The sequence below is a fragment of the Coprinopsis cinerea genome (assembly GCF_000182895.1).
Source record: "Coprinopsis cinerea okayama7#130 chromosome 2 map unlocalized cont3.2, whole genome shotgun sequence".
NCBI lineage: Eukaryota > Fungi > Basidiomycota > Agaricomycetes > Agaricales > Psathyrellaceae > Coprinopsis > Coprinopsis cinerea.
In genome coordinates, this window is record NW_003307543.1 from 51249 (window position 1) to 75101 (window position 23853).

At 52.1% G+C, this 23853-nt stretch overlaps 9 protein-coding genes and 1 non-coding gene across 10 annotated transcripts; 5 read left to right on the forward strand and 5 right to left on the reverse strand.

The window, feature by feature from the left end:
• Nucleotides 1–98: 98 nt before the first annotated feature.
• Nucleotides 99–1570, forward strand: CC1G_08276 (cellobiohydrolaseII; the record flags this gene model as incomplete). The annotated part of the gene is made up of 4 exons (XM_001841080.1): nt 99–356; nt 498–678; nt 741–889; nt 947–1570. The coding sequence occupies 4 exons, from the start codon at nt 99–101 to the stop codon at nt 1568–1570; spliced, it is 1212 nt and encodes a 403-aa protein (XP_001841132.1).
• A 366-nt stretch (nt 1571–1936) lies between these two features.
• CC1G_08277 (cellobiohydrolase II-I) lies at nt 1937–3353 on the reverse strand (the record flags this gene model as incomplete). Its single annotated transcript, XM_001841081.2, has 4 exons — nt 1937–2560; nt 2622–2801; nt 2839–3012; nt 3093–3353. The coding sequence occupies 4 exons, from the start codon at nt 3351–3353 to the stop codon at nt 1937–1939; spliced, it is 1239 nt and encodes a 412-aa protein (XP_001841133.2).
• A 693-nt stretch (nt 3354–4046) lies between these two features.
• CC1G_08278 (hypothetical protein) lies at nt 4047–4289 on the reverse strand (the record flags this gene model as incomplete). Its single annotated transcript, XM_001841082.2, has 1 exon — nt 4047–4289. One exon carries the CDS (start codon nt 4287–4289, stop codon nt 4047–4049), a length of 243 nt encoding a protein of 80 aa, XP_001841134.2.
• A 674-nt stretch (nt 4290–4963) lies between these two features.
• On the reverse strand, nt 4964–8001 carry CC1G_08279 (response regulator receiver domain-containing protein; the record flags this gene model as incomplete). Its single annotated transcript, XM_001841083.1, has 4 exons — nt 4964–5880; nt 5937–6066; nt 6159–7789; nt 7839–8001. The coding sequence occupies 4 exons, from the start codon at nt 7999–8001 to the stop codon at nt 4964–4966; spliced, it is 2841 nt and encodes a 946-aa protein (XP_001841135.1).
• A 386-nt stretch (nt 8002–8387) lies between these two features.
• CC1G_08280 (hypothetical protein) lies at nt 8388–8603 on the forward strand (the record flags this gene model as incomplete). The annotated part of the gene is made up of 1 exon (XM_001841084.1): nt 8388–8603. One exon carries the CDS (start codon nt 8388–8390, stop codon nt 8601–8603), a length of 216 nt encoding a protein of 71 aa, XP_001841136.1.
• Nucleotides 8604–11600: 2997 nt separating this feature from the next.
• CC1G_08281 (hypothetical protein) lies at nt 11601–13271 on the reverse strand (the record flags this gene model as incomplete). The annotated part of the gene is made up of 5 exons (XM_001841085.2): nt 11601–11605; nt 11723–12170; nt 12243–12377; nt 12431–12500; nt 12589–13271. 5 exons carry the CDS (start codon nt 13269–13271, stop codon nt 11601–11603), a joined length of 1341 nt encoding a protein of 446 aa, XP_001841137.2.
• A 2041-nt stretch (nt 13272–15312) lies between these two features.
• On the forward strand, nt 15313–17242 carry CC1G_13816 (hypothetical protein; the record flags this gene model as incomplete). The annotated part of the gene is made up of 9 exons (XM_002911735.1): nt 15313–15360; nt 15419–15422; nt 15450–15619; nt 15657–15877; nt 15912–15967; nt 16030–16095; nt 16129–16203; nt 16573–16835; nt 16889–17242. The coding sequence occupies 9 exons, from the start codon at nt 15313–15315 to the stop codon at nt 17240–17242; spliced, it is 1257 nt and encodes a 418-aa protein (XP_002911781.1).
• Nucleotides 17243–17275: 33 nt separating this feature from the next.
• Nucleotides 17276–17387, forward strand: CC1G_20018. Its single transcript has one exon. It is a non-coding gene; the product is annotated as a tRNA-Thr (tRNA).
• A 310-nt stretch (nt 17388–17697) lies between these two features.
• On the reverse strand, nt 17698–19703 carry CC1G_08282 (hypothetical protein; the record flags this gene model as incomplete). The annotated part of the gene is made up of 9 exons (XM_001841086.2): nt 17698–17793; nt 18084–18138; nt 18182–18350; nt 18435–18517; nt 18570–18749; nt 18819–18878; nt 19081–19192; nt 19320–19403; nt 19622–19703. The coding sequence occupies 9 exons, from the start codon at nt 19701–19703 to the stop codon at nt 17698–17700; spliced, it is 921 nt and encodes a 306-aa protein (XP_001841138.2).
• Nucleotides 19704–21187: 1484 nt separating this feature from the next.
• On the forward strand, nt 21188–23670 carry CC1G_08283 (hypothetical protein; the record flags this gene model as incomplete). The annotated part of the gene is made up of 9 exons (XM_001841087.2): nt 21188–21520; nt 21572–21693; nt 21743–21807; nt 21860–22141; nt 22196–22318; nt 22374–22495; nt 22549–22835; nt 22889–23425; nt 23475–23670. 9 exons carry the CDS (start codon nt 21188–21190, stop codon nt 23668–23670), a joined length of 2067 nt encoding a protein of 688 aa, XP_001841139.2.
• Between the last annotated feature and the right edge of the window lie 183 nt (nt 23671–23853).

Consider the following 23853-nt stretch of genomic DNA (forward strand, 5'->3'; position numbering starts at 1 on the left):
GCGTTGGAATCTGAAGAAATGGTATATATGGCACCCTCGTCTGGGCTCTAGGATTTATAGGACTCGTCCTACCCATCCCACCCTCTACAACCCAAAAAATGAAGTTCCTCAACCTCCTCGCAGCCCTCGTCGCCGTCGCCCCTCTCAGCCTCGCGGCTCCCTCTGCCTCCTTCGAGCGTCGCCAGGGTTCTGTCAACCCCTACATTGGGAGGAGCCCGCTCGTTATCAAGTCCTACGCCGAGAAGCTCGAGGAGACGATTGCCTATTTCGAGGCTCAGGGTGACGAGCTCAACGCTGCTCGTACGAGGACTGTGCAGGGCATCCCCACCTTTGCGTGGATTTCGGATAGCGCCACGGTGAGATGAGGGTACTATCGTAACTCCTGTCGCACACGACTAACTATGTTCCATTGATTCACTTCTGGTTGCCACTACACCAACTTCCACATCGCATCATCCGGCCAACCACACAATGAACGAATGAATTAAACAATTCAGATCGACACCATCCAACCACTCATCGCCGATGCTGTCGCTCACCAGGAAGCATCCGGCGAACAAGTCCTCGTGCAGCTCGTTATCTACAACCTGCCCGATCGTGACTGCGCTGCCAAGGCATCCGATGGAGAGTTCCACTTGGATGACGATGGTGCCAACAAGTACAGGGCCTATGTTGACAGTGCGTATCCTTGCTCTACTCCCAGTTCTCTCGGGATAACGAATGCGTGTTCGTGTGATTAGGGATCGTGGCTGAGCTTTCCACCGCGGACGCGGATAAACTCCACTTCTCCATTGTCCTCGAGCCGGACTCGTTGGGTAACATGGTGACAAACATGCACGTACCCAAGTGCCAGGGTGCCGCCACCGCCTACAAGGAGGGTATCGCCTACGTACGCGTTTCCTTCTTCCCTGCTCCAAACGCCAATTTCTGATTCCAACCGGTGTAGACCATCGCAAGCTTGCAAAAACCCAACATCGACCTCTACATCGACGCTGCCCACGGTGGCTGGCTGGGCTGGAACGACAACCTTCGCCCCTCGGCCGAGATCTTCAAGGAGACCCTCGACCTCGCACGCCAAATCACCCCCAACGCAACCGTCCGTGGTCTCGCCATCAACGTCTCCAACTACAACCCCTACAAGACCCGAGCCCGCGAGGACTACACCGAATGGAACAACGCCTACGACGAGTGGAACTACGTCAAGACCCTTACGCCTCACCTCCAGGCTGTGGGCTTCCCCGCCCAGTTCATCGTCGACCAAGGTCGTTCCGGCAGGGAAGGAATCAGGACCGAGTGGGGCCAGTGGTGCAACATCAGGAATGCTGGGTTCGGTATTAGGCCCACGACTGACCAGGCGATCGTTGATAGCGCGAACGTGGATGCGATTGTTTGGGTCAAGCCTGGTGGAGAGTCCGATGGTACCAGTGATGTCAACGCGGTTAGGTTCGACGAGAACTGCAGGAGTCCCGCCTCGCATGTTCCCGCTCCCGAGGCTGGCGAATGGTTCAACGAGTTCGTCGTCAACCTCGTCATTAACGCGAACCCACCGCTTGAGCCTACTTACGCGTAAATGTACTCGAGGAGTGGATGGAGAGGAATAGTTAATTATTCTGTATTATACCAAGGGTAGTGGATAAACATTAACCGTCTACGAGAAACCGTTCCAAAGTACGCTTTGAAAAGTAAAGGGGTTGGAGGTAAGCAGCGGTGATACGTTGCTATCAGGGCACTGCAGCTTCTGAGATGCTGGTATCTCGGTATACCATGTCTCGAGCGTCGAAGTTGCTTCCCAGTTGCTTCCACCTTAATTTATAGCAGATCCTAACAACTAGTAAGAACTGTAGAAACGCTTCAAAATTAATCCCAATATCCCCAAATGTACATCATGCCTATTTCATACACCTAGCTCTCTTTCATGCATTCCTCCGAACGCACGCTACAGCTCGAGCGGCTCCAGCGGGGGATTGGCGTTCAACACAAGGTTGACCACAAAGTCATTAAACCACTGCCCAGCCTCGGGCGCAGGCACATGCGCGACCTCACTCCTACAATTCTCGTCAAATCTCTTCGCATCAACATCGCTCGTGCCATCCGACTCCCCACCAGGCTTGACCCACACAATCGCATCCACGTTCTCACTATCCAGCACCTGGGGGTCACTCGTCGGTCGAATACCAAACCCGGCACCCCGGATGTTGCACCACTGGCTCCAGCTCGTCCGGATCCCGCCCTTTCCTGACCGACCTTGGTCGACGATGAAGTGCGCGGGGAAGCCCACAGCCTCGAGGTGCGGAACCAAGTTCTTGACATAATTCCACTCGTCGTAGGAGTTGTTCCATTCGGTGTATGGTTCCCGCGCTTGGGTTTTATAGGGGTTGTAGTTCGATACGTTGGTAGCGAGACCCCGGACTCGAGCGCCAGGCGTGATCTCCCGTGCGAGGTCGAGGACTTCGCGGTAGACCTCGGCGGAGGGCCGGAGGTTATCGTTCCAGCCAAGCCATCCACCGTGCGCTGCGTCGAGGTACAAATCGATGTTGGGCTTTTGTAGGCTTGAAATCGTCTGGAATTATGTCACAAGTAAGCAGCAGAAAACGATGGAGGTTCAAGGTGACGAGACGTACATATGCAATACCCTCCTTGTACGCGGCTTCAGCACCGCGACACTTCTCGACGTGCATATTGGTCACAAGGTTACCCAACGAATCAGGCTCGAGGATGATCGCAAAGTGGAGTTTATCCGCGTCTTCCGTCGAGAGCTCCTCCGCAATCCCTGTAGGCGACCACTCGTCAGCTACCAGTACCTCAGGAGGATTTCGCAGCGTAATACGCACTGTTAACATACGCCTTGTACTTGTTGAACCCGTCATCATCCAAATGGAACTCCCCATCCGAGGCCTTGGCCGAACAATCCCTATCGGGTAGGTTATAAATGACAATCTGCACAATGACTTTTTCGCCAGTTGCCTCCTGCTGGGCGAGGGCATCTGCGATGAGGGGTTTGATGCTGTCGATCTAGATGCATCGACCATGGATAGTACATGGTCGAAGTCAGTGCCCCGGACGCCCCAGACTTTGAACCGGAACCAACTCACCGAAGCACTATCCGAAATCCACGCGAACGTCGGCACACTCTGCACAGTCCTCGTCCTTGCAGCATTAAGCTCATCACCCTGCTCCTCAAAGTACCTAACCGTCTCCTCCAGCTTCTCGCCGTAAGTCTTGATAACGAGCGGGCTCTTCCCGATATAAGGATTGACCGACGAGTCCTGGCGGCGCTCGAAGGAGGCAGAGGGAGCTGCGAGGGTGAGAGGGGCGACGGTGAAGAGCGCCGCGAGGAGGTTGAGGTACTTCATCGTAGCGTCGTAGAGCGTGGAATTCGAGGGTGTGAGGGAGAGAGAGGAGGATAGATGCCGATGGGTAGGAACGAACCCTATCGACCCATCCATATCCCAGGGTATCTTATATACCCTTCTCTAGAGCTTCATCGCCCAACCACCTGAAGGCACGCGGGATATCCACGGAACACAAAAGAACAAGGGCAAATACCGCGACACGAAGAAACACATGTCGTGCTCGCGCTTCGACGCGCGAATGTATGCATTGAACGCAAGTTACACGTAGTGCCATTCCCATGCGAAACGAAACTAACCAACGAGTTCTGTCAATTCCGAGAAATCCACGCTGAGAACTGAGTCGCGCCTCGAGTCCATGCCGTGCTGCCATTCCCTAAGTAATGGTCGCCTGATTGCTTTCCGGAGTTCTGTAGTCTATTTACGACCTTGCAGAACATTGCATGGCTTCTAAGAGAGCACCGAATGACCTAAGAGAATGCCGAGAAATACGCGAACTACGGTGAAGCCGTGGCTGTTATCAAGAACTCGGAAGATGGATAACCGCAAGCAAGTTCAACCCGTTTTCGAAAGTTAACAGGCGACGTCGCCTACCTCACAACCAGTCGGTACTATGCACTCCTATGGCCAACAATGTGCTTCGCCACGAGCTAAACTCAACCTACGACGAGGTTACCGCTCTACTTTCACAAGGAATCAAGATTCCAAGGACCACAATTCCACGACACAGTTGTAAAGAGACCACCTGACCACAGTAGCGCGAATCGAAGGGCCATATTCACCGAATCGAAGCTCCATAGCGGCGAAGAAGCTCTTTGAACCGATCATCATCAAACTGTTATTAGAGTTCCCCTTCCCGAATGCCGATTCCCCATGTTGCCGGGCCTTGTATTCCGCGTTGGAACCAGGTGCATCATACGCACCAATGACCATGACCATGGGGACTCGTAGAGTGCGCGACAGTGCGAAGGCAATTTACGATACAATTGACCGAGCCCAAGTCTCAGTGCTCGCTTTTATTTGACGCGTCTCTACTGTAGATATTGAATGTCAACTGCCATACTCCCAGTGAGAGGAGAAAATAGAATAGTGATTTGAGAAAGGAATACTACCATGCGTTTACGTCTACGTTCCGATAGAATTGAGATGCTATAGAGATACGAGCAAGAAAAAATGAGAGACAGATAATAGAAAGAGATCCAAAAAGAAGACAGACGAGAGAGAGAGAGGAGATGGAAACACAAAAATGAAAAATGGAGACGAAGATGGAGTCGGTAATACGATCTAGCAACGCTCGAACAGGAAGCGATAGCAAAGAACGAGAATGAGATGTGAGTATATATGTAAACAAAGGATGAACGTCAGATATAAAAATTTACAGGGGTAAGAAGTCTACAAAAAAGCCCTATCCACAGTCCACAAAACGATAAAGAAAAAAAGACGCAAAAAAAGAAAGAAAGAACAGAGATGTGAGATGTAAAGGAGACGACATGATTTTGATCCGAGAAATAGAAGAAAACATAACCATAACTTCGATGAGACGGGACAAAAAAGGGCATAACGGAGTCGCGAAAATTCATCGCAACCCTCCAAGAGTCCACACCGCCCAGCACTCACTCAACAACCTCAAACCGACTCTTCTTCCCCAAATGACCATCCAAATCCCCCTCCTCATGCGCACGCTTCATCCCTCCTCCTCCCATACCACCACCCATGCCACTTCCCCCTCCTCCTCCCATGCCCATATTCATCCCAGCATTACTCCCAGAATCAATCCCAAAATTAATGCCAACACCATACATCATCGTCGCACCACCCATAGACATCGACAGTCCACTCCCCGAGGCCATTGAGGCATTGCTGCTGCCAGACATGGAGTTGTTGCTCATCGACGACGAGGAGCCACCACCCATCCCACCAATGCCGAGACCGAGACCCAACCCACCACCACCACCCTCCCCACCCAAAAACATCTCCCCATTCACCAAATTCTGCACCATCATGTTATACTGCTCGTCCGTCAGACCCATCCCCGCCAACGGATTAACCCTCGCCTCGATCTCGTCGCCGAGGTTGACGTTCATCATCCCTCCCGAGCCCGCGGTACCCCCCACAGCATTACCACTTCCACCGCCCGCACCCGACGAGCTACTACTACCAGCATCCCCCACGTTGGTGGTGGTCGACCCAGAGCCGAAATTCCCAAAACTGAAAGACGGATCCATCGACATCGACGAGGGGTCCATCATCTGCTGTTGCTGCTGCATCCCCGAACCCGAAGCAGATCCAGACGACGGCAGTGGCGCGGGTAGAGCTAGCGCGCCCGTCGACATCGACATACCACTCCCCCCACCCGCTCCTCCCGCCATCAACGCCTGCTGGAACCCGTCATCCGAAAGCGGCGGGATCCCAGGGCCCCTCGGTACACTCCTCGACATCCGCTCGATCACCTTGAGATGCATCAAGTGCTTCTCGAGCATGTCCAGCAACCCTTGTTTCGTGAACGGTTTGGGGAGGATGTCGTTCATGCCTGTCGCGCGAGGGATCAGTCGCTACTCGACGAACGTAGAGGGAGAGGTGACGCACCGGAGGAATAATAGGTCATAATCTCATTCGGCTTTGAATTACTCGTCATCGAAATAATCGGGGTGCCTTTATCGAATTGGCGGATAATCGAGGTGGCGGATATTCCGTCCATCTTGGGCATCACGATGTCCTGTAAGAGATTTATTAGCATCTCGTTTTCGAACGAATATAAAAAGAAGAGGGATAGCCATAGGTAGAAAGAGAGAACAAAAGACAACGCACCATCAGAACCAAATCATACTTCTCCAAATTCATCTTATTAACAGCACCAACCCCATCAACAGCAACATCCGTCGTACACCCAAACACCTGCAAAAACTTGCTGCTCAACTTGCGGCTAACAGCATCATCGTCCACCAGTAACACTCTCGGAGGGACAGCCCAGCCAGGTACAAACGTCGACCTCCGCACTCGTAGCTTCTGCGTTTTGGATCCAGAGGCGGACGATAGCGATGTCGAAGTCGAGGAGGAGGAGGATCCAGCAGCAGCACCAGGAGTCGTAAGCGAAAGAATCTCTTCTTCCTGCGACGCGGAACCGGCCGACGAAGTTGAGAGCTTGGGCGAATGCTTCGACTTGGACCGTGTAGGACTAGGGGCAGATTTGACAACCAACGCCCCATTCTCATCCGTCGTATTAATCGAAGGCTGGACAACCTCCTCATCATCGTCCGATCCACTCCCCTCTCCCCCACCCTGCCCTTGCTGCTGCTGTTGTTGTTGCTGCCGCTGCTGGGGATCAGACCCATCATACGGTACAGCACCACCCGCACCACCCATCTGCCACGCCGTATGCCCACTCCCACTTGCTCCCGCATTTCCGGCGCTATTGCTCGTCGAGGACGAAGAACCAATGACAGGCCCACCAATGAAATCCTCAGGGTACGTCCCACGAGGCATCAAATGGCCCACAGTATACACCTGCAACCCCTCATGCATCGACGCTTCAGGACCAGGGTTCTCACCCATCATCATCAGCCCGCTCATATTCTGCATCACCTCCCCGCCTACTCCTCCCATCCCCCCTCCTCCGGGTAGCGGCGGTCCCATAGCTTGACGACCCCCCGAAGTACCAGGAGCGGTACCCCATACACTATCCCGATGCGCCTGTTGCGGTGACTGTTGGCTTTGCCCCTGCTGTTGTTGCTGTTGCTCCCCCATCCCCCGCTCCCGACTCAAACTCGCATGCCTCGAGCGATCCCCACCTCCAGGTCCCCACCCTCTCCCACGCTCATACGTCGCCGACCCAGGTGGCGGGGGTCCACCACCAGGCGGTGCACCACTGGTACTACCACCCTGCGGGTGACTCTGATCACCGGACCACCCGCCAAGCGTACCCGTACCCGTACCCGCAGGCGGCGGAGGCGGCATATTCACATACCCTCCTCCAGGCCCGCCCGCACCACCAACACCACCCGCAGCCCTCCGACTCAACTCGCTCATCTGCATCAACGTCGCCCTTCCCACATCACCCACACCACCCCCGCCCGCTCCAAGCCTCATAAACGGGTTCCCATCCGCATTCACACTCGCATTCGTATTCGCATTCGCGTTCGCGAGGAAGGGTAGAAGCGGGTTCGTCGTCGTCGGTCCGCCGGGTGCGGCTGCTGCCGGTTGTCCACCACTGCTAGCCACCATCCCGCCGTCTACGAGACTCGAGATGCCCAGGCCTGGTCCACCTGCGCCTAACCCACTTCCGCCGACTCCCTGCAGCCCACCCAACCCCGCCCCACTCCCCGACGTATCCCTCGACCCCAAACCAGATCCCAAACCCAAACCCAAACCCGTCCCTGACCCCGACCCCGAGGCAGCAGCCTGCACCGCCGCATGCTGCTGCACCGCCAACTGTAACTGCGCTTGCGAATTGCCAAGCTGCTGCTGGTGAATCGCAGCTTGCTGTTGTACCTGTTGTTGGAGCGTCGCGAGTGAGGGAGAGGGGAGTTGTGTGCCGCCTGGGGTTGTCGTTTTGAATTTGCCTGTTCATAGTCGAAGTTGTCATAGTAGCAGTCGAAGTGGTGGAAGTTGTCGTAGTAGTCGTAATCGCAGTGGTCGAAGTAGCGGTCGGCATTGTCGTCGACGAGTTCGAGTATCGATGTCGATGTGGAAAGGGTAATCGACGTCGATCAACGCGTACAAAACGTCACGTCACATCACCCGTCCAACGCGACGCGAGAGGACATCGCGAACATGACCGCGTTTAGATCAGCGACCAACGAATAGATCGAGACCAGTGCAGAGGACGAGACCGTCGATAGCGGTAGGAAGCGCAGCGCGATCCAAACGAAAACGAAGCGCAACGTGATCCAGAACGAATCGAAAGGTAAGGCAATCCAGACAAAGTCCAAAGGTAAAAAGTGCCCAGACGCAAGTCCAAAAGTACGAGTGCCCAGACGCAAGTCCAAAAGTAAAAAGTGCCCAGACCAAAGTAAAACCCAGACGCCCAAAAAATCACGAATGGCCAGTCAATTCGAAAACACCGCGAAAAAACCCGGGTCCAACGAAGCGAACAAGTCACGAAAGAAAAAAGGTTACGAGATGAAGGAAGAAGAAAAGCGAATGGAAGAGAAGGGAGAGGTCGAGACCACCACGTCCAAAATCGATCCCCCGTCCAGAATGGAACGAACGAAGACCCACGGAGAGGGAGGTGACGAGAGAGAAATAGAAGAGTGAACAGCATAAGCAAGCAACGCGAGTCCGAAACACGGACAGGAATAGACACGAAACGCGGATGAGAAAAAAACCAGAGTAAAAAACGGATGAGAATAGAGAACGAGAAGATATGAAAACAAAAAACCAACACCCAAATGAAACGTAAACAGCCAGGTCGAGAACCACGATCCAACCCAGACCCACGATACAATCCAACCCAGACCACAGACCCACAATCCATCCAGAACCCACCGAGTGACAAGCGTCAACACGCGCGTCATGCCCAGCATAACCAAAAACCACCATCATAACCACGGCACCCAAGGCACCCAAACGGAACCAAAAATACCAAAAATAAAACCAACCCCACAACGAAAAAGAAAGCACGGAAGCAAAATAGAACGAATAGTCGGCGAAACGGGTGCAAAAGACACGGCCACCGTACATGTACCGTTGCAGAGTGACGACACCGTCAATGTGGTCCACCGTCGGTGACGAGAAAGAGAACAGGTGCGAAATGAGAAAGAAAGAGTCCAGAACGCGTCCACGAGCGATGCGCAGGGGGTGAAATGAAAGCCCGAGGTATACGGCGAGAAAGAAAGAGAAGAGGAGAGAGGAGAGTAAACGTGGAAGAGAAGAGTAAAACGTGGAAGAGAAGAGTAAACGTGGAAGAGAAGAGTAAAACGTGGAAGAGAGAGAAGGATGAAGAGTGAAACGTAGAGACAAAAAAGTTACCCATAATGTTCCAGCGTACATTTCCAGATGTACCCGTGTACGATCGCGTTGAAGTATTCGAGGTTTTCGAGTGTTTTCGAGAGGTGCACAGTGCAGCGCGCAATGTTGAATAGCACCAAACCAAAAAGGTTTTTTGATGATAGAGGAGATAGAGAGAGAGGAATAGTCAGTAATTCAAAATTCCATCAAATACAAACAACAAAAACTCGAAGAACAGAACAAAGAAAAGCGGTGTGGTGGGGTGGATGGGGCGTGAGTGCCTCGTTTTCTGAAAAACGGGCATACGCTCGCCCGTCTTTTATGAAGGGGGCGTACGTCCACCCGCCTTTTGCAACGGGCTTCGACGTTCACCCGCCTTGTCCGGAAGGGCGTAGACGTTCACCCCAGAGGCTGAACAACCAACGACGAGCGTAGGTTCACCATAACAGATGAACAGTTCGCACCCTCTCGTTCACCCTCCAACAGCATCACCACCACCACCGCAAAACAACAACAAACTCGAAAAGAAAGAAAACAACAACAAACTCGAAAAGAAAGAAAAACGAAAAGGTCTCAGTTCGCCAGCCACGGCAAACCCAACAACCCCCTTCCGTGATCGATCCAAGAGATAAAAAAGAGTGGTATCATAAAAGAAAGGGAAAATCTATAGAGGGAAGTAGTAGTAGGCCTCGTCCACCGAGGAGAGAGGGAGTCTTGCTTGTATCGTCATCCGTCGAAGGAAAAAAAGTCTTGCTTGTATCGTCATCCGTCGAAGGAAAAAAAGTCTTGCTCGTTTCGTTCTTCGTATTCGGTCTTGCGTTCGTATTCCGTCTTCGAGACACAAGTCTTCGAGAGAGTGTGTTCGTCTAAAAGCGTCCTACAATGTCGCACCCTAGTGGGATATGGAGGGACACGCCGGCTTGTCGCTGGGATAGAGGTCGAGGATAGCGACACCGGCATCTGTATTCGCATCGACAGCGAGGAGGAAGGTGGGAGGGGGGTCGCGTTGAGACCGAGCGGAGGTTGGCTTCAGGGCTTCGGCGAGGACTGCAGGGACGAGGGAGGACAGCGAGGACAGCGACGATGAGACGAGGGCAGCGAGGACAGCGACGATGAGACGAGGGCGGCGAGGACTGAGGATGCGGCGAAGCGAAGCGAAGCAACGAAAAAAAAAACCTGAACTACACAGACGAACTCCTCGATGGAACAACAAAGTAGTATATCAACTACTCGAAGCGAAAATAAGTGAAGTGGGGTTTTTTAAGCAAAGATCATCATCGTCATTATCGTCGTCACCCCAGTCTATGGATGACGACGACGACTGTGGTGGTGACGCAGTGACGAAAAAAGAATAGGGAAAAACAGGATAGAGAAGAGAAGAGAGGAGGATAGGAGAAGAGAAGAGAAGAGCGGAGGAGGAGAGGTGTGGGGAAAAACTACAAATACACAAGTATCCAGAGCCGAGGACGAAAAAAGGAGAAAATATACAAGGAACATTAATATACACTATTATATGTAGACCGTCCTCGAGATCGAAGAAAAGAGAGAAACAAGACGTGAGATTTGAACGAGAAACAGTAGATCGAAAAATAAACGAGCGGCAAAGAGGGACAAATGAGGAAAGAAAGGGGAGAGTTGAACGGTGGGGAGAATGAAACGGAAAGAACGGAAAAAGCTTCGCATCGCATCATCCTACCGCTTATACCCTCCAACAGGACAAAACATCGAATTCGTAAGTCCAGGGGTGGGCTGTTGCTGCGCTTGTCCTCCTCCTAGTCCTCCTCCGCCTATACCCCCTCCACCACCTCCTCCTAATCCACCTCCCCCTCCCCCTATACCCCCACCTCCACCTATTCCCGCACCTATCCCTCCACCTCCAAGCCCAAGCCCCGAAGCACCACCCAACGCCGACGAAGCCAGCGTTCCTAGTTGCGACTGCGACTGCTGCTGCTGACTCTGCTGCTGAAGCGAAACAAGGTGCGCAATTTGTTGTGGTGAGAGTTGGTGTTGTCCTTGTCGTTGTTGGTCTACACGTCCGGGGTGTCCAAAAAAAGGGTGTGTGGAGAGAGAGAGAAAAGGGGAAGGGTGCGAAGGATGGGAAATGGGCGAATGGATGAGAAGGACGCGGAGAACAGAGGGATAAAGGGAAGGGCGATAGGAAACGGGGATGGGTGTGGGGGAAAAAAGGAAGGAAAGGGTATCCGTTAAGTCGACGTTCGGTCATAAGGGTAGAGAGATTGATCACAGCGTGAACAAGGTGTGGGGGGTCGAGGAAGCACAAGAGGGGTGGCCAGTCCCTCCGCTTCACTCTCGAAAAGCAAAGGATCGATCCATAAAAAAGCGAAGTTCAAAGTAACCATAACCAACAAAAAAGGCAAAAAAGCAACAAAAAAATCAAAAAGAACACGAATGAAAAAACGACTCACCACCTTCACTCCCCAAAAAATACGCAATCAAACTCTGCATCAACCCATCCTGCTGCGCCATACCCCGTTGAAATCCAACCATCTCAACGAGGACATTCTCATAATTCCTCTCCAAATTCCTCAACCTCCCCTTCAAATCCTCATTATCATCCTTCAGCCTCCTAATCTCGCTATGCAGTTCCTGCACATATCCAATCGGGCCTTGCGGGCCAAACCCCGCGACGCCCAGGGAGCCAGCGAGGCCTGGCGGGAAACCGAGGGAGGAGGGTGAGCCGCCGAGAAGCGCGGCTGCTGCTGCTGCTGCGGCTTGTTGTTGTTGTTGTTGTTGTTGTTGTGCGGCGGCGGCGGCGGCCGCTGCGTTTTTGCGCTGGGCGGGCACTTTGCGTTTGATGTTTTCGAGGGCATCGCGGCGGTCGGCTTGGAAGTCGGGGTGGCGGAATATCCAGGACTAGAGAGGGTGATGGAGATCCAGGATGATGAGGAAACGGAAGAGGGAGGAGGAGGAGGAGGAGCGACGCACATGTTCACCAAACTGGTTATCATCCGTATTCTTCACTTTATGGAAATCGTACTTGTTCAGCTGCCGTACGAAGCTCGCGAAATTCGAGTGCTTGAACAGCCGGGGTAGAATGGATTTCGTGAATTCGTTCATGTCCTACCGTTACCGTCAGTCGTTGACTATACAGACAAATCGTCTACGCTACGCACCTTTACGACGAAACAGTCGCCTTGAGGACCCCACGATACCACCGGCTGGAAGGTTGGGTCTTCGAGCATCCTATGGAATATGAAGGAGGAGAAAAAGGGCGTTAAGATCACGGCGAGGGAGGACGGGGAGATAGATAGATAACAATACAGATACTCACTTGTACAACTTTTTCACGAAATCACTCGTCTGGGGCATAGGATCGTCGTTGCTCCCCCTCTCCTTCGAGGTCCCTCTCGATCCTGAACTGCTCGCCATCTTCGTATTCGTATTCGTAGTAGTGGTGTTGGAAATAGTAGAAACCGACTGCCCGCGTTCACGCTTGACCTGTTTCCTCGGAGGAGCGGCGGTGGTCGTGGTAGTAGGAGAAGAAGCGGCGACGGTGGTGGTGTTGGTGGAAGCTGAAGTGGAAGCGGCGTTCCCGGCGAAACTAGTCTCCGCGTCTCTGGTCCGCTTGCCAAGTGTAGAAGCGCTTGCAGGCTTGGCCGAGAGGTGCTGTGATTGTGGTGGCAGGATGGGACTAGGATGTGCCGACGACGAACTCGATGCGTCGGGGAATGCCTGGTTGTGGTGGTACCCTTGGTGCGGCGGGTAGTGCTGCCAATGAACGGGGTCCGAAGTGTATAACGAGGTCGTCGTGGTGGTCGACGTCGAAGAGGGAATTACCCCGTTGGGAAGATGATGATGATGAAGCTGATGACCGTGGTGTGGCTCCGCACTCGTGTATTGCAGAAGAGGCGGGGGCGGGATATACTGCTGCTGTGGTGTAGCAGGACTCGCAGTCGTAGAAGTAGCAGAAAGGGAAGAATCACCCTGCTTCCCACCTCCCCCACGCAGATCCATTTTGTACTTTTTTTTTTTTTCCCCGTGTGCCCGTGTATAACTTGACGCCGTTAATTACAACCACACACCCAGTGACAAAACTGTCAAACCCAAGAATGGGCTATGCCAATCCACGCAGAATCAAAAGGTAGTACTGAGTATGTAAACTCTTGATACGCCCTATCGCAGTGCCAGGATTAGCCCTAGGAGGCGTTAGGAAGGAACATCGACTCACCGACGGACACGGTCGAGAACGCACCAGAGGCCTGGATTCACAGTCTCGATGGTCCTTTTCCGAAAAAATGACCAATCCAGCCCTCTCCCAAATTCCTCAGCCTCGCCCGGCTTGTTTTCTTTGGCCTACGTATCCCTTCTTCTTCTTCCGGTGCCGACGCAGGTGCAGTCTACGAGTAAACGTCTTGAACGGCGATAACGAGCGTGTGTGGATAAGTAGGTGTTGTCTCTCCGTCCTTCCGGGTGCTTTTTTGGTCCTCGATCGTCGCTGGGCGTGGAGCCGGGTCGCTGGCGTCGCAGACGGTGATAGACGTCCTAGGTGGGTGATAGACGTCGTACGTGGATAGAGAGACCGTGGAGCCTGGTGGTCGCTGTACGTCGCTGACCCTTCCTAAGCCTTCGACTACGAACGAGCAAAAAGGAAACAAAACGCGTGATCAGAAACCCGTAAAAACAAAAAAGCCAAGCCCCCCCTCTTTCCCTGTCTTTGATCCTATTCAATCCTAAGCAAGTGACTTACCCTCACAGTCAATGAGTACTAGTAATACCTTCCCGCTGGTACGTCGTAGGTAGTATGGACGCGCTGGTCAGCGGCTTGTGGTGGTCAATTTCCAAGGCTTACTTCCTTCCTTCCTTCCTCCATACACGTAAACACCACACCACACCCCCAAATTTCATTATCCCTCCCTCCCATTTCTTCCACCCTTCCTCGCGAGCGAACCAAATTCAAAACTCAAATTGAACCCTCGAGGAACCACCATCACCTTTGCCGTCACTAAGACTTGGCCCATCACCTTGCCGGCCTCTTGCCGATGTATTTTTAGACTCAGGGGCCTGGACTCCACCAAACCCCATTTATCCACGAGGCCTCTCAACGCCGTTCGCGGGAAAGGGTCGGTGGAGTCTAGACCGCTCCAGACCCGTGGGAGGAAGGGTGGAGTCTGGGTGCGGGCTAGAACGTTCGTGCACCGCTCTCCCCATCATGTACTGATCTGTCTCTTCAACTCTTCCTCCGAGTCGAAGTTGTCGCTGATGAGTAAAGGCTGCGCAGTGTACGAACGTTCAAAATAATAAGTAATCACAGGTAAGTTGGTGCTCGTAGCTTTTCCTTTGCGAAGGAGCGATGATCGTAGGACTCGTCCTGAGATGACCAATGACTCGTACGTACCCTGGTCCCTCCTCCTCCACCTCCTCCCCCTTTTCATGTCCTTTCTTCAAAACACGACTGAAATGAGTGAATTTTGCTACATAGGTAGCTACATACATACACCGAAATGAAACCACCACCAACGTGAAGTCTGACCACCCTTCCTGATCGGAGTAAGTACTAGCGATAAACCCATCGCGGTTGTGAACATTCCTTCACCATTCACCATTCATCGTTTCATTCGCTCGTCGTCCTATAGGAACGACCGGGGAAGGGTTGAGCCTGGTGGCAGTGCGATGAGGTCAGCCTCACGGTCACGACTCACGGTATACATACTTACCCCTTTAGAGTTAAGCGCCCATAACTTGGAACGTGATCACGACCCTCCGACGGCAGGGCGATCTGCAGTACATATGAGCAAGTTACAGCTAACGGCATGACTACAGTCTACTAGAGCCTGCTGTGTATTACTCGGGAGCGACCAGCAACCCCAATTTGAGTCTCAACCTGAAAGTATCGCTGACCAAACCTCGAGGCGTGAAGAGTCACGGTAGGAGCTCGATCAGCTTCTTGCTTCGCTTACCATTGCATCAACATGTATAAGTCACTTACCAACTGCTCGTTGAAGATCATGCCACCCTCAATTGATAACATTCGTTACTAAAGAGGAACACCGTGTCCATGCTCGTTAACAGCGACTCTCCGTCGATCGTGGGTTCCCATATGTACGTACGTACATACCCTTGTTTCTACTGTGTGTGGACAACGTACCTTCGTTTCCATCCAGATGCGTATGTAACTGGTACATCGTCGGTCAGGTCTGACCGTCGCTATAATACGTACTCCTTTACCTCACGGGGTGACGGGACCAGCCGGTGCCGCGACCACCGGAATCCGGATGGAAAAATACATCCATCTCCAAAATAAGCGCCCGTCGCACATGATCATGATGATCACGCGGGTGCAGATCCTGCTGGCCACTACAACGGTTAAGTAGACTAAGTTGACCTTAGCCCCATACACAGCTAAATAATACTACATGGCACCTTGGACCAGAAAGTCATACATATAAGTTCGAACGTGGTAACTCTGCAAAGCTGCAATTAAGCGCGCATGGCCCCCCTCCCAACATCGCCGCGACGGAGTGCTGCCCATTGGAGAGTCCAAAGCGAAACTCCACACCGCCTCAAGTTCAACGATACAGCGTGGTAAGTGCCTCGGTAGCTCTGATACCCTTGATTGCTAAGTAAGTATCAAGGTTCAAATTCGAACACGGCCAGGTACATCCCAGTTTTCTGTGGGCGTCTTGCGATCAGGAGCCGGGAGTCAGGTGCAAGTAAGTAAAGTAGGGGCAAGTTACATACACCGTCATCATCTCATGATTTCGGTCTCTTCCAGTTTCGTTGATTAGGTTGTTAACCACGATGGTCCTTCAAGTGGCGACCCCTGCATACTTATGGATAGGTAAGCTGTAAGAGTGATTGTACATCATCTCAGGCTCACGTCACTTCAACCAGTGCATGAAGCCAGTTGTCAATTTCCAGGCTCACTCACCACTCCCTGTTGTTTCCCGTAAGCATCAAGGTTTGAGACCTTAGCTGACCCCTGTGGCTCGCCGACGGCTCAACCATGACCATCCAAACCTCGAGGATAACGTTAACACGGGAAGACCTACGTAAGACATGTACATGAAGCCTAAGGGGACATTATTTCCGATTCAATGTCTCCTTGGACATGACTGATCAATAAATTCGGAAGCGTGACATTCAGATTCAACGTTCAATGTGCATGATTGGACCCTCGTTCGCTAAGTAAGTGGAACCCTCGTTCTTTGAGTTGGTTGGTTGGTTGGTTGGTTGGTTGATTATTGGTTGACGGAGTCAAATGAGAGATGCCAACCGAGACGTTTGATGATGAACTTTAACTGAACATCGCAAGTAGGAACGGCCCGGTTGGCGTTAAATAAAGGAAGAGGGGCACCCCGTAACGCGGTACCGACGCCGGCGCTTAACGATGTATTAAGGACCTTGACTAGCCCCCATGGCCACCCTCCATCGTGTTTCAGCTTTAAACTGACTGTAAAGCTTAGGGTGCTCATCATGATCGATAAAGAACATCCATCACGATCGATAAAGACAAGCGACCTATCGCGAGAAACCCTCTTTAAACGAGTACCTCAGCAAAGCTGGTTGGATACCCAGATAGTGCGTGCGCTTGAGGCCTGTCCCGCCCGCTGCTGAACATTCGCTTTTGCCAGGCCCCTCAGCCGTGCCTACAAGTACCGCGACCGGTCATGCCTGGACTCCGAAGTCACTCCCCCTTTCGACCACCTCAGTTTCACGCTACTTGTTTCTGGAAATTTGTGCATCCAGTCCGTACAAGCTCTAGAGACACGTCCAAGGAACGATTTAGTAAATACACGGACTCGTGTCATAGACAAGTGCTAGTGAACCATCACTTCCGACAACCGTCGCCAATACTGAAATTGGACTGGACATTTCTTTCGTTTGAGTCGTCTGAACTTTGCACTCGATCTCAAGATCCAGCTACACAGGTTCGACCAATGGGCCCTCCTTGGCGCCCGGCAGATCCGTACTACCTCGAGCGTTGAGCGTGGGCGCCAACCTTCGTCCCGATCACGTACTCCTCCTTAGCTCAGTTGGTAGAGCGCATCACTTGTAGATCTTCCGGAAACATTAGAAACTTGCGGACATCTGGATATGATGAGGTCAGTCGTTCGAGTCGGCTAGGGGGAAAAATCACTTTTTTTGTCCTTCGTTGGAACTTAGAAATGTTTAGATCGATTAGATCGGTGTTCGGTTTGTGTTTGGTATGTTGTTTTTGATTGAAGGAGAGACTTTGGCGATATTCGTAGACGAAATAACCCCCGATGGCTACAGATGCTTCAGCAGAATCCGTAGTCTGGGATAAGTCCTTCAATGGGCTTAGTGCACGACGATTACCTGCGTACAATGCGTACGATGATTGCAATTGACCGACAACTCTGTTACCACGCCATCACTGAAACCTGAAGCCTGTATCTTCAGGTGCGATTTTATCCCCCTATCATTGTCCAAAGACCGTGCCACCAAGTACCCACTTCTTTGTCACTGACGATGTACTCGAGCACTGGAATCTCGGGTCAAAGCAGGCGTCGAGTCGCTACCTCACTGGGCCCCAGTGGTTCAGCACGATTCAGCTTTCGATGACATAGTAGGCACAATTCCAAATTCCAACGTTTAATTCACCGAGTTCGGACGATGTTACGCTCGGTGCTAGATGGTTAACTAAATTGTATACATGACAGGCCCACAACTTTACCGCGATTCCGAATTCATCCCTTTTCCTTTCTTTTTTCATTTATAATATGCACAACGGAAGACAAGGCTCCGTACACTCGCACATCTGAATGAGTGCTCCGGTGCACGTCCCTCCCAAAAGGCACAACGTACATCCCTCACTACCCAGCCCAGAATGGCACGCCAGACAGTTGGCCGCGCACGCCGGCTGCCCACCGAGGAGACAGACGAGGGGGTTAGCGGGAACGCACAACGTCTGCCGTTTCTCGATAGGGACGATACGCGAGAGACCGGTCAAGTCTCGAGTACTGTGGTAAGGAGTGAAGTCGATGTTGGAAGAGATAGTCGCTTCGTCGATTAGGTCGAGCGCTGAGAGGATCGAGATAGCGTGCTCGACAGAGGTTGTGTCAGATGAAGTTCCTGGGTTCACTGATTCCAGACCATGGGTCGTGAGCTATGTGTGTCTAAGAACAGGATGGGCACAGTGATAGTGATACTGCTTACTTTCTGTGCATTTTTTTTCTTCGAGGCAGCTTCGTGCAAGGTCTATGAATGCGTCTGAGGCTTTGATGCAGTCGGTATCGTCGCTAAATTGAGGGATTAGTACCGTCTTGGACGGTGAAAGGGATAGGTAAGTACCTTGCGCAGCCGACCGCTTGAGCAGCCGAGCTGAGGCAGTTGCTGTAGCAGCTGGGCACTGAAGCTGCGGTCGAAGTCCCAACGATGGCGGCGAGGAACACAACGGACTTCAGCATTGTCTGTATGAGCAAGAGGAGAGAAGGACGGATCCCTGAGGGTACTAGAGCGAATCGTGCAAAGCTTTTATACTATTGCCAGTTTGAAAGAAATAAAGTAAAAAGCCCCTTCAGTGTAGCCCGATCATGTCACCCAGCCATTTTCTTGACGTTTTTCCTAACGTCGGACGTCTTGACTAGTGAGTCCAGAGGACTAAAGACAGGCATAAGACAGACAGATTACACCAATGTTACGGTAGGTCAAGTCCCAACCCTCCGTTCGCAAGTTGTTCCTGGTCCAGACGACAGAAGCCTGGGGGTCCAGAGCTACAGCGAGACCGCAGTGAAGTCATTTGATTACGGCGGCGATCCCTCTACATCACTTTCCAACTGCCTACTTACCCCAAAGCGCTCACAGAGTTCCACGTCCGTCAGGCTTGCAGACGGAAGAAGGATCTTTGTACGTGAATCCGACGCGGGATTTCGTACTGGGCATGGTCATGAAGGTGATCAAACGTGCATCGTGGGCTATTGGATTGGTGATCAATTTCGCTCGGAACAGTCGATCCAGGGCGAACCCAGCGCTGTTCATGAAGACGCAGAGTTGGCATTTCAAGTTCCTTCCCAAAAACAATTAGTTTGTGTTCTCACTGACTCTGGGAGGCCACGGTAGTCACCTGAAGGCGCGCGTTTAGGGATGGGTGAGTGATGCCTCGATTATCTTGCGTGCCTTTTGTCCCTATTGATGGGTCTTGCACTCATTTTAGCTTGAAGACGTATATATATCTCGCTTCGAGTACTTTTCTTGTGTTCTGCGGCTCGTTATCGCAGCCCCGCACTTGGTTCAACATCCAAGGTATGCCGAGAGTTCGGCATGGCGTGTGAATGATGACCATCAAGCCTTCGTTCCTAACAAAGACCAACAACAGACCATCACGCTACCGCTTGGGCACTCACTGCCATGTCTGATGTCAAGTTGTGCCTGGCTTTTGTTACTCCTGGAATTGCCGTATTGTCCTGCGACTTGCGAAGTCTGCATGTCACAATTTCTGGACCAAATATTGGCTATTCGCGACGATACCTTGATTGGAACGACCTGCTAGCATCTCATTCATTCACCCACTGTTCTTCCGACAACCATCGTCACGGAATACTTTCACTCCACAGTCGTGAACCCCATCCCCGTAGCGATAGGCTTCCAAACCCCCCTCGGGCTAACTCTCTGTGGGCACACTGACACTCCGCTTAAGCTTTCGGACTACGAACTTACCCTTGACTTCCCCATTCCTGGTTGCAATTGTGTGGCGATAACAATCTAAAACTCCGACCATTGGCTAGTGACGCAGGCACACCCACAAACTTTGCACCCACAAATTATTCTCAAAGGAATTCGCCTGTTCGATTCACACGTGCTCCCGGCGTCTCCCATTTGATCACTTTGTTTGGCTATAGTTGAAATGAGGGTCCAACACGTTTCTTCTCGAGCGCTAAAGCGAGAAAACATCGAGAAGTCGGCCCGTTGACGCACCTCACAAGAACAAGAACAGACCCGGAGCCCCACGCACACCAAGCAAGGCTCCCGCCGCGAGGACGAAGGGGTATATGAAGTTTTGTGGGGGCGAGGGTCTCTGCGCATTGTTGAATGAAAATGAACACTGACGTTGCAGGTCTGCCCCGGCCATCAAGACCGCAAGCTTTGCCTACACCTCACCGACACGACACCCACCCCAAACCGCCAGTCAGGTTGCCACGACGATGGAAACAATGGCCGTGAACGGAAGCAGCGGCCCCTCCGCCAGTCTCCACTAACAGACCATTTGGAAATCTTGGAAATCGACCAAACGTGAGTTATCCTTTTCTTCTTCAGGTTCCATGTTTGGCGATACTCGGATGAAACGTTACAGTACTAATGCCACGCCAGAGCTCAGCGAGTCCACAAACACCTTGTCCATTTCATCTTCGAACTCAGCTAGGGACATCCAAGCTCGTGTGTCCATCCACATTGCTAACGCTACTTATAATTCCTCAGGTGACGGTCCCATTCCGGCGAATGCATATTTCTGTCCATGCTGTGTGTACGTCGTTGTGTGGAGTCATGTTTGTTCCCGCTTAAAGCCATTGTACTCCCAGGCCCACAAGCACCTTCGCTATCTCACCTTTTTTGCGCGTTATTGACTGGCATCGACTTCAGTTAAGTAGACCACAAGTCTTTACTTGGGTTTCTTTGACTTGCGTGCGCTCCTTACGACGACTCCTCGCTCGGGTTGCGCGGTCTCGATCTCTCGGGGATACCACCGCAAGGGGTCGTTGCTCAGAGCCCGCACCAGTGTCCAGCGTGGCGAGTGTGGACCCACAGAACGAATCATAAAAGATATACATACGCCTTTGTATCTCCCGGAACAGATCTGACGTCTGGCCAACGGCGCTTAAGCATTTTGTTTCAAGTGGACAACCGCAGCTGGGTATAAATATCAGCTGCACGCTTTAACCATTCTCTGACTTTCCTTCAACCCTGCTTGCATCATGTCGGTTGACAGGACGCATTCATCTGGGTCAAGTACCCTCCAGCGCTCGATCTCTCAGTCAAGCTCTTCCAGCTCCGGATCCCTTCAGCGGCTGAAGTGGGGCATCTTCGACGTCGTCTATGAACGACCACCATTTTTGGCTGGAATTCGGACCTGGTTCAGGACCTACAATCGCAACGACATCTCCGACGCCTTTCTCTCGGGCTTTCGGCTGGTTCTTCTACTTCTGCAACTGAACTTCTCTGTGGCTTGTCGCTACTTTTTCTGCGCGGTTTGGATGTCTATTGCGCCTGGCATCTCCCTCCTTCTCGCTCATTCTGTTTTGAATATGGTGAGTTCCGATGACCAGTCTATCCACCCTTTCGTTCTGAATGTCCCCAAGATCGCGAGCGAAATATCCTACGACAATTTGAAGATCGATGACACTGCGCAACAGAAATTGTCGCTCATGATTACATTGTGGCTGTCGTCGGCTTTCCTCACCTCTTACTGCTCACAAGACTCGTGCGTGATGTGTTCTTAACGGGTTTCTGTCTTTCTAATCTGTTCTTAGGGAGGAATGCAAGGAGCTTCTCGGGGGACACCTGCGTGCCTACTTTCTCCCCCGACTGGTCGATGGTGAGTAACGTCTAAACTCGATCATCCACGGTCTATAGCTGGTCTCCTTTAGCGCGTTTGAAGCACATATCTATGCCAACGGGTGGAGGGGAACCTGAGAGCATGCAGTCATTTCCCAACCCTTGGTCGTTCGGCGATGAGGTGCCAGGTTGGCCCATTGTCGAACGGCTTTCCTCCAGAATCAGCGATGCCTTGACGCTTCTTTCCGAGCTATTCGCCTTTGGTGTGATCATCACGAAAAGTCCAAAGAACGATGCCGATGTGTTCGGGTTTCTTGGATTTCTCGCTGTTTTTGTGATGGTTTTCACCCCTTCAAATGGGGCCGGAGGGGCCGGTGTGTTACTTTCATATCTATATCATCTTTCGGGGATTACTTATTGGCGAATAGGGTATACATTTTGGACGAATAACCCCCATTATCAGCGGCTTCTATCCCTTTACTCCATCATCTTTGACGATCAGTACAAGGAGCAGATTGTCAAGGATGGGTTGATGGACTATCTTTCGAGCGGTAAGGCGCTTCTCGGTCCATCCGATATCTCGCTTAACTCACATGATTCACGAAGAATACAAGTCTACTTCCACTGCTCTGGGAGCCGTAAAGTGCAATACGCTGGCGTTAGCCTGTTATCTTCCCCCAGCGTGGTACTGGCGTGCGATTCAAACGCTCGTTCTCGAGTACCCTATGGTAAGTGGTCTGGCCGATTGCGATTCCTCGCTCACGGTACACGTGTGCCCCAGGTTCTGTACGCACTACTCATCCGCCAGTCATTCACAACACAATCAGTTGTGACGATAGCAACTCTCCAATACGCGATCCACCTCCTTGCCAAATCGGCGATTGGTTCAAAGGCTCGCGAGTCGGAGTCAGTAATGGATGTTCTGAAGAGTGCGCAGGAGCTCTTGGACTGGGTGAGCGAAAGGAAAGAGGCTTCACCGGATAGCGATTGGAACGGGATACGCGAATATCACGCCCCTATCGTATCGAGGGGGGCGCCCACACAGAGTGGCATGGGAATCAAAATGAGGTCAGCGCTCTAGCTCTTCTTGCAGTCAACATTGGTAACCATACTATTTTTAGGAGCATTTCGTTTCATTACCCAGGAATGGATGTGCCAACCATCAAGAGCACCAGTTTCCATGTAAATCCCGGGGAATTTGTCCTCGTGGTGGGAGGCTCGGGTAGCGGAAAGTCTACTTTGCTGAAGCTCGTCGCTGGGATCCTTCGACCTCAGCGGGGAACCGTGAAGGTTGATGGAAGGCACGATTGGCCGATGGAGCCTTTCCCCCCGCGCGAACGCGTCGCCTTCCTTTCCCAGAACGAGCCGATTTATCCTCTGTCTTTACTGGAAAATCTGGTCATCGGACTGGGCGGCCGGGATAAGATGAATCTCGTCGAGCGTTCGGTCGCTGCTGCAATGAAAGCCACGGGATGTGACCACTTGTTGAAGAGGATGAGCATGGAGACCATCTTGTCTCCGTGTCAGGTTGCTGGACGAAGCATTCAGGGATGTGGGAATGGCCACATTGGAAGGAAGGCCATCGACGAGTGGAGGAAACACGATGCGTCTAGCTTCTCTCAAGACATTACTCCTGAGGATCGACAGAGACTGATTGCGTGAGTTTTGATTCTATTCGCATCTTCAAATACTGATGGACATCATTAGCGCCCGTTACCTCGTAAGGATGCAGCACCTGCCGACCGTGGATCTCGTTGTCCTTGATGAGCCTGGCTCATGTATGGACCCTCTTTCTGAGCGGGAGCTCATCCGACACTTCATCGATCAGCGTAAAGGACATACAGTCATCGTTGTTACTCGTGCATTTGCACATTTTGCGCGACAAGCTGATCGAATCCTGTAAGTGGCCCCTAGGCTAACTTGGCCTTCATCAGCCCAGACAAGCTAATCCATAATGCCTTTGCGCTCAGGTGCATCGAAAACGGGGTTGTGGTCCAGAATGGTAAACATTCCGAACTTCTGTCGCGAGGTGGACCCGCGAACCTGTACAAGAGATTGTACGAAGGGCAGGTGATGTCATAGACAT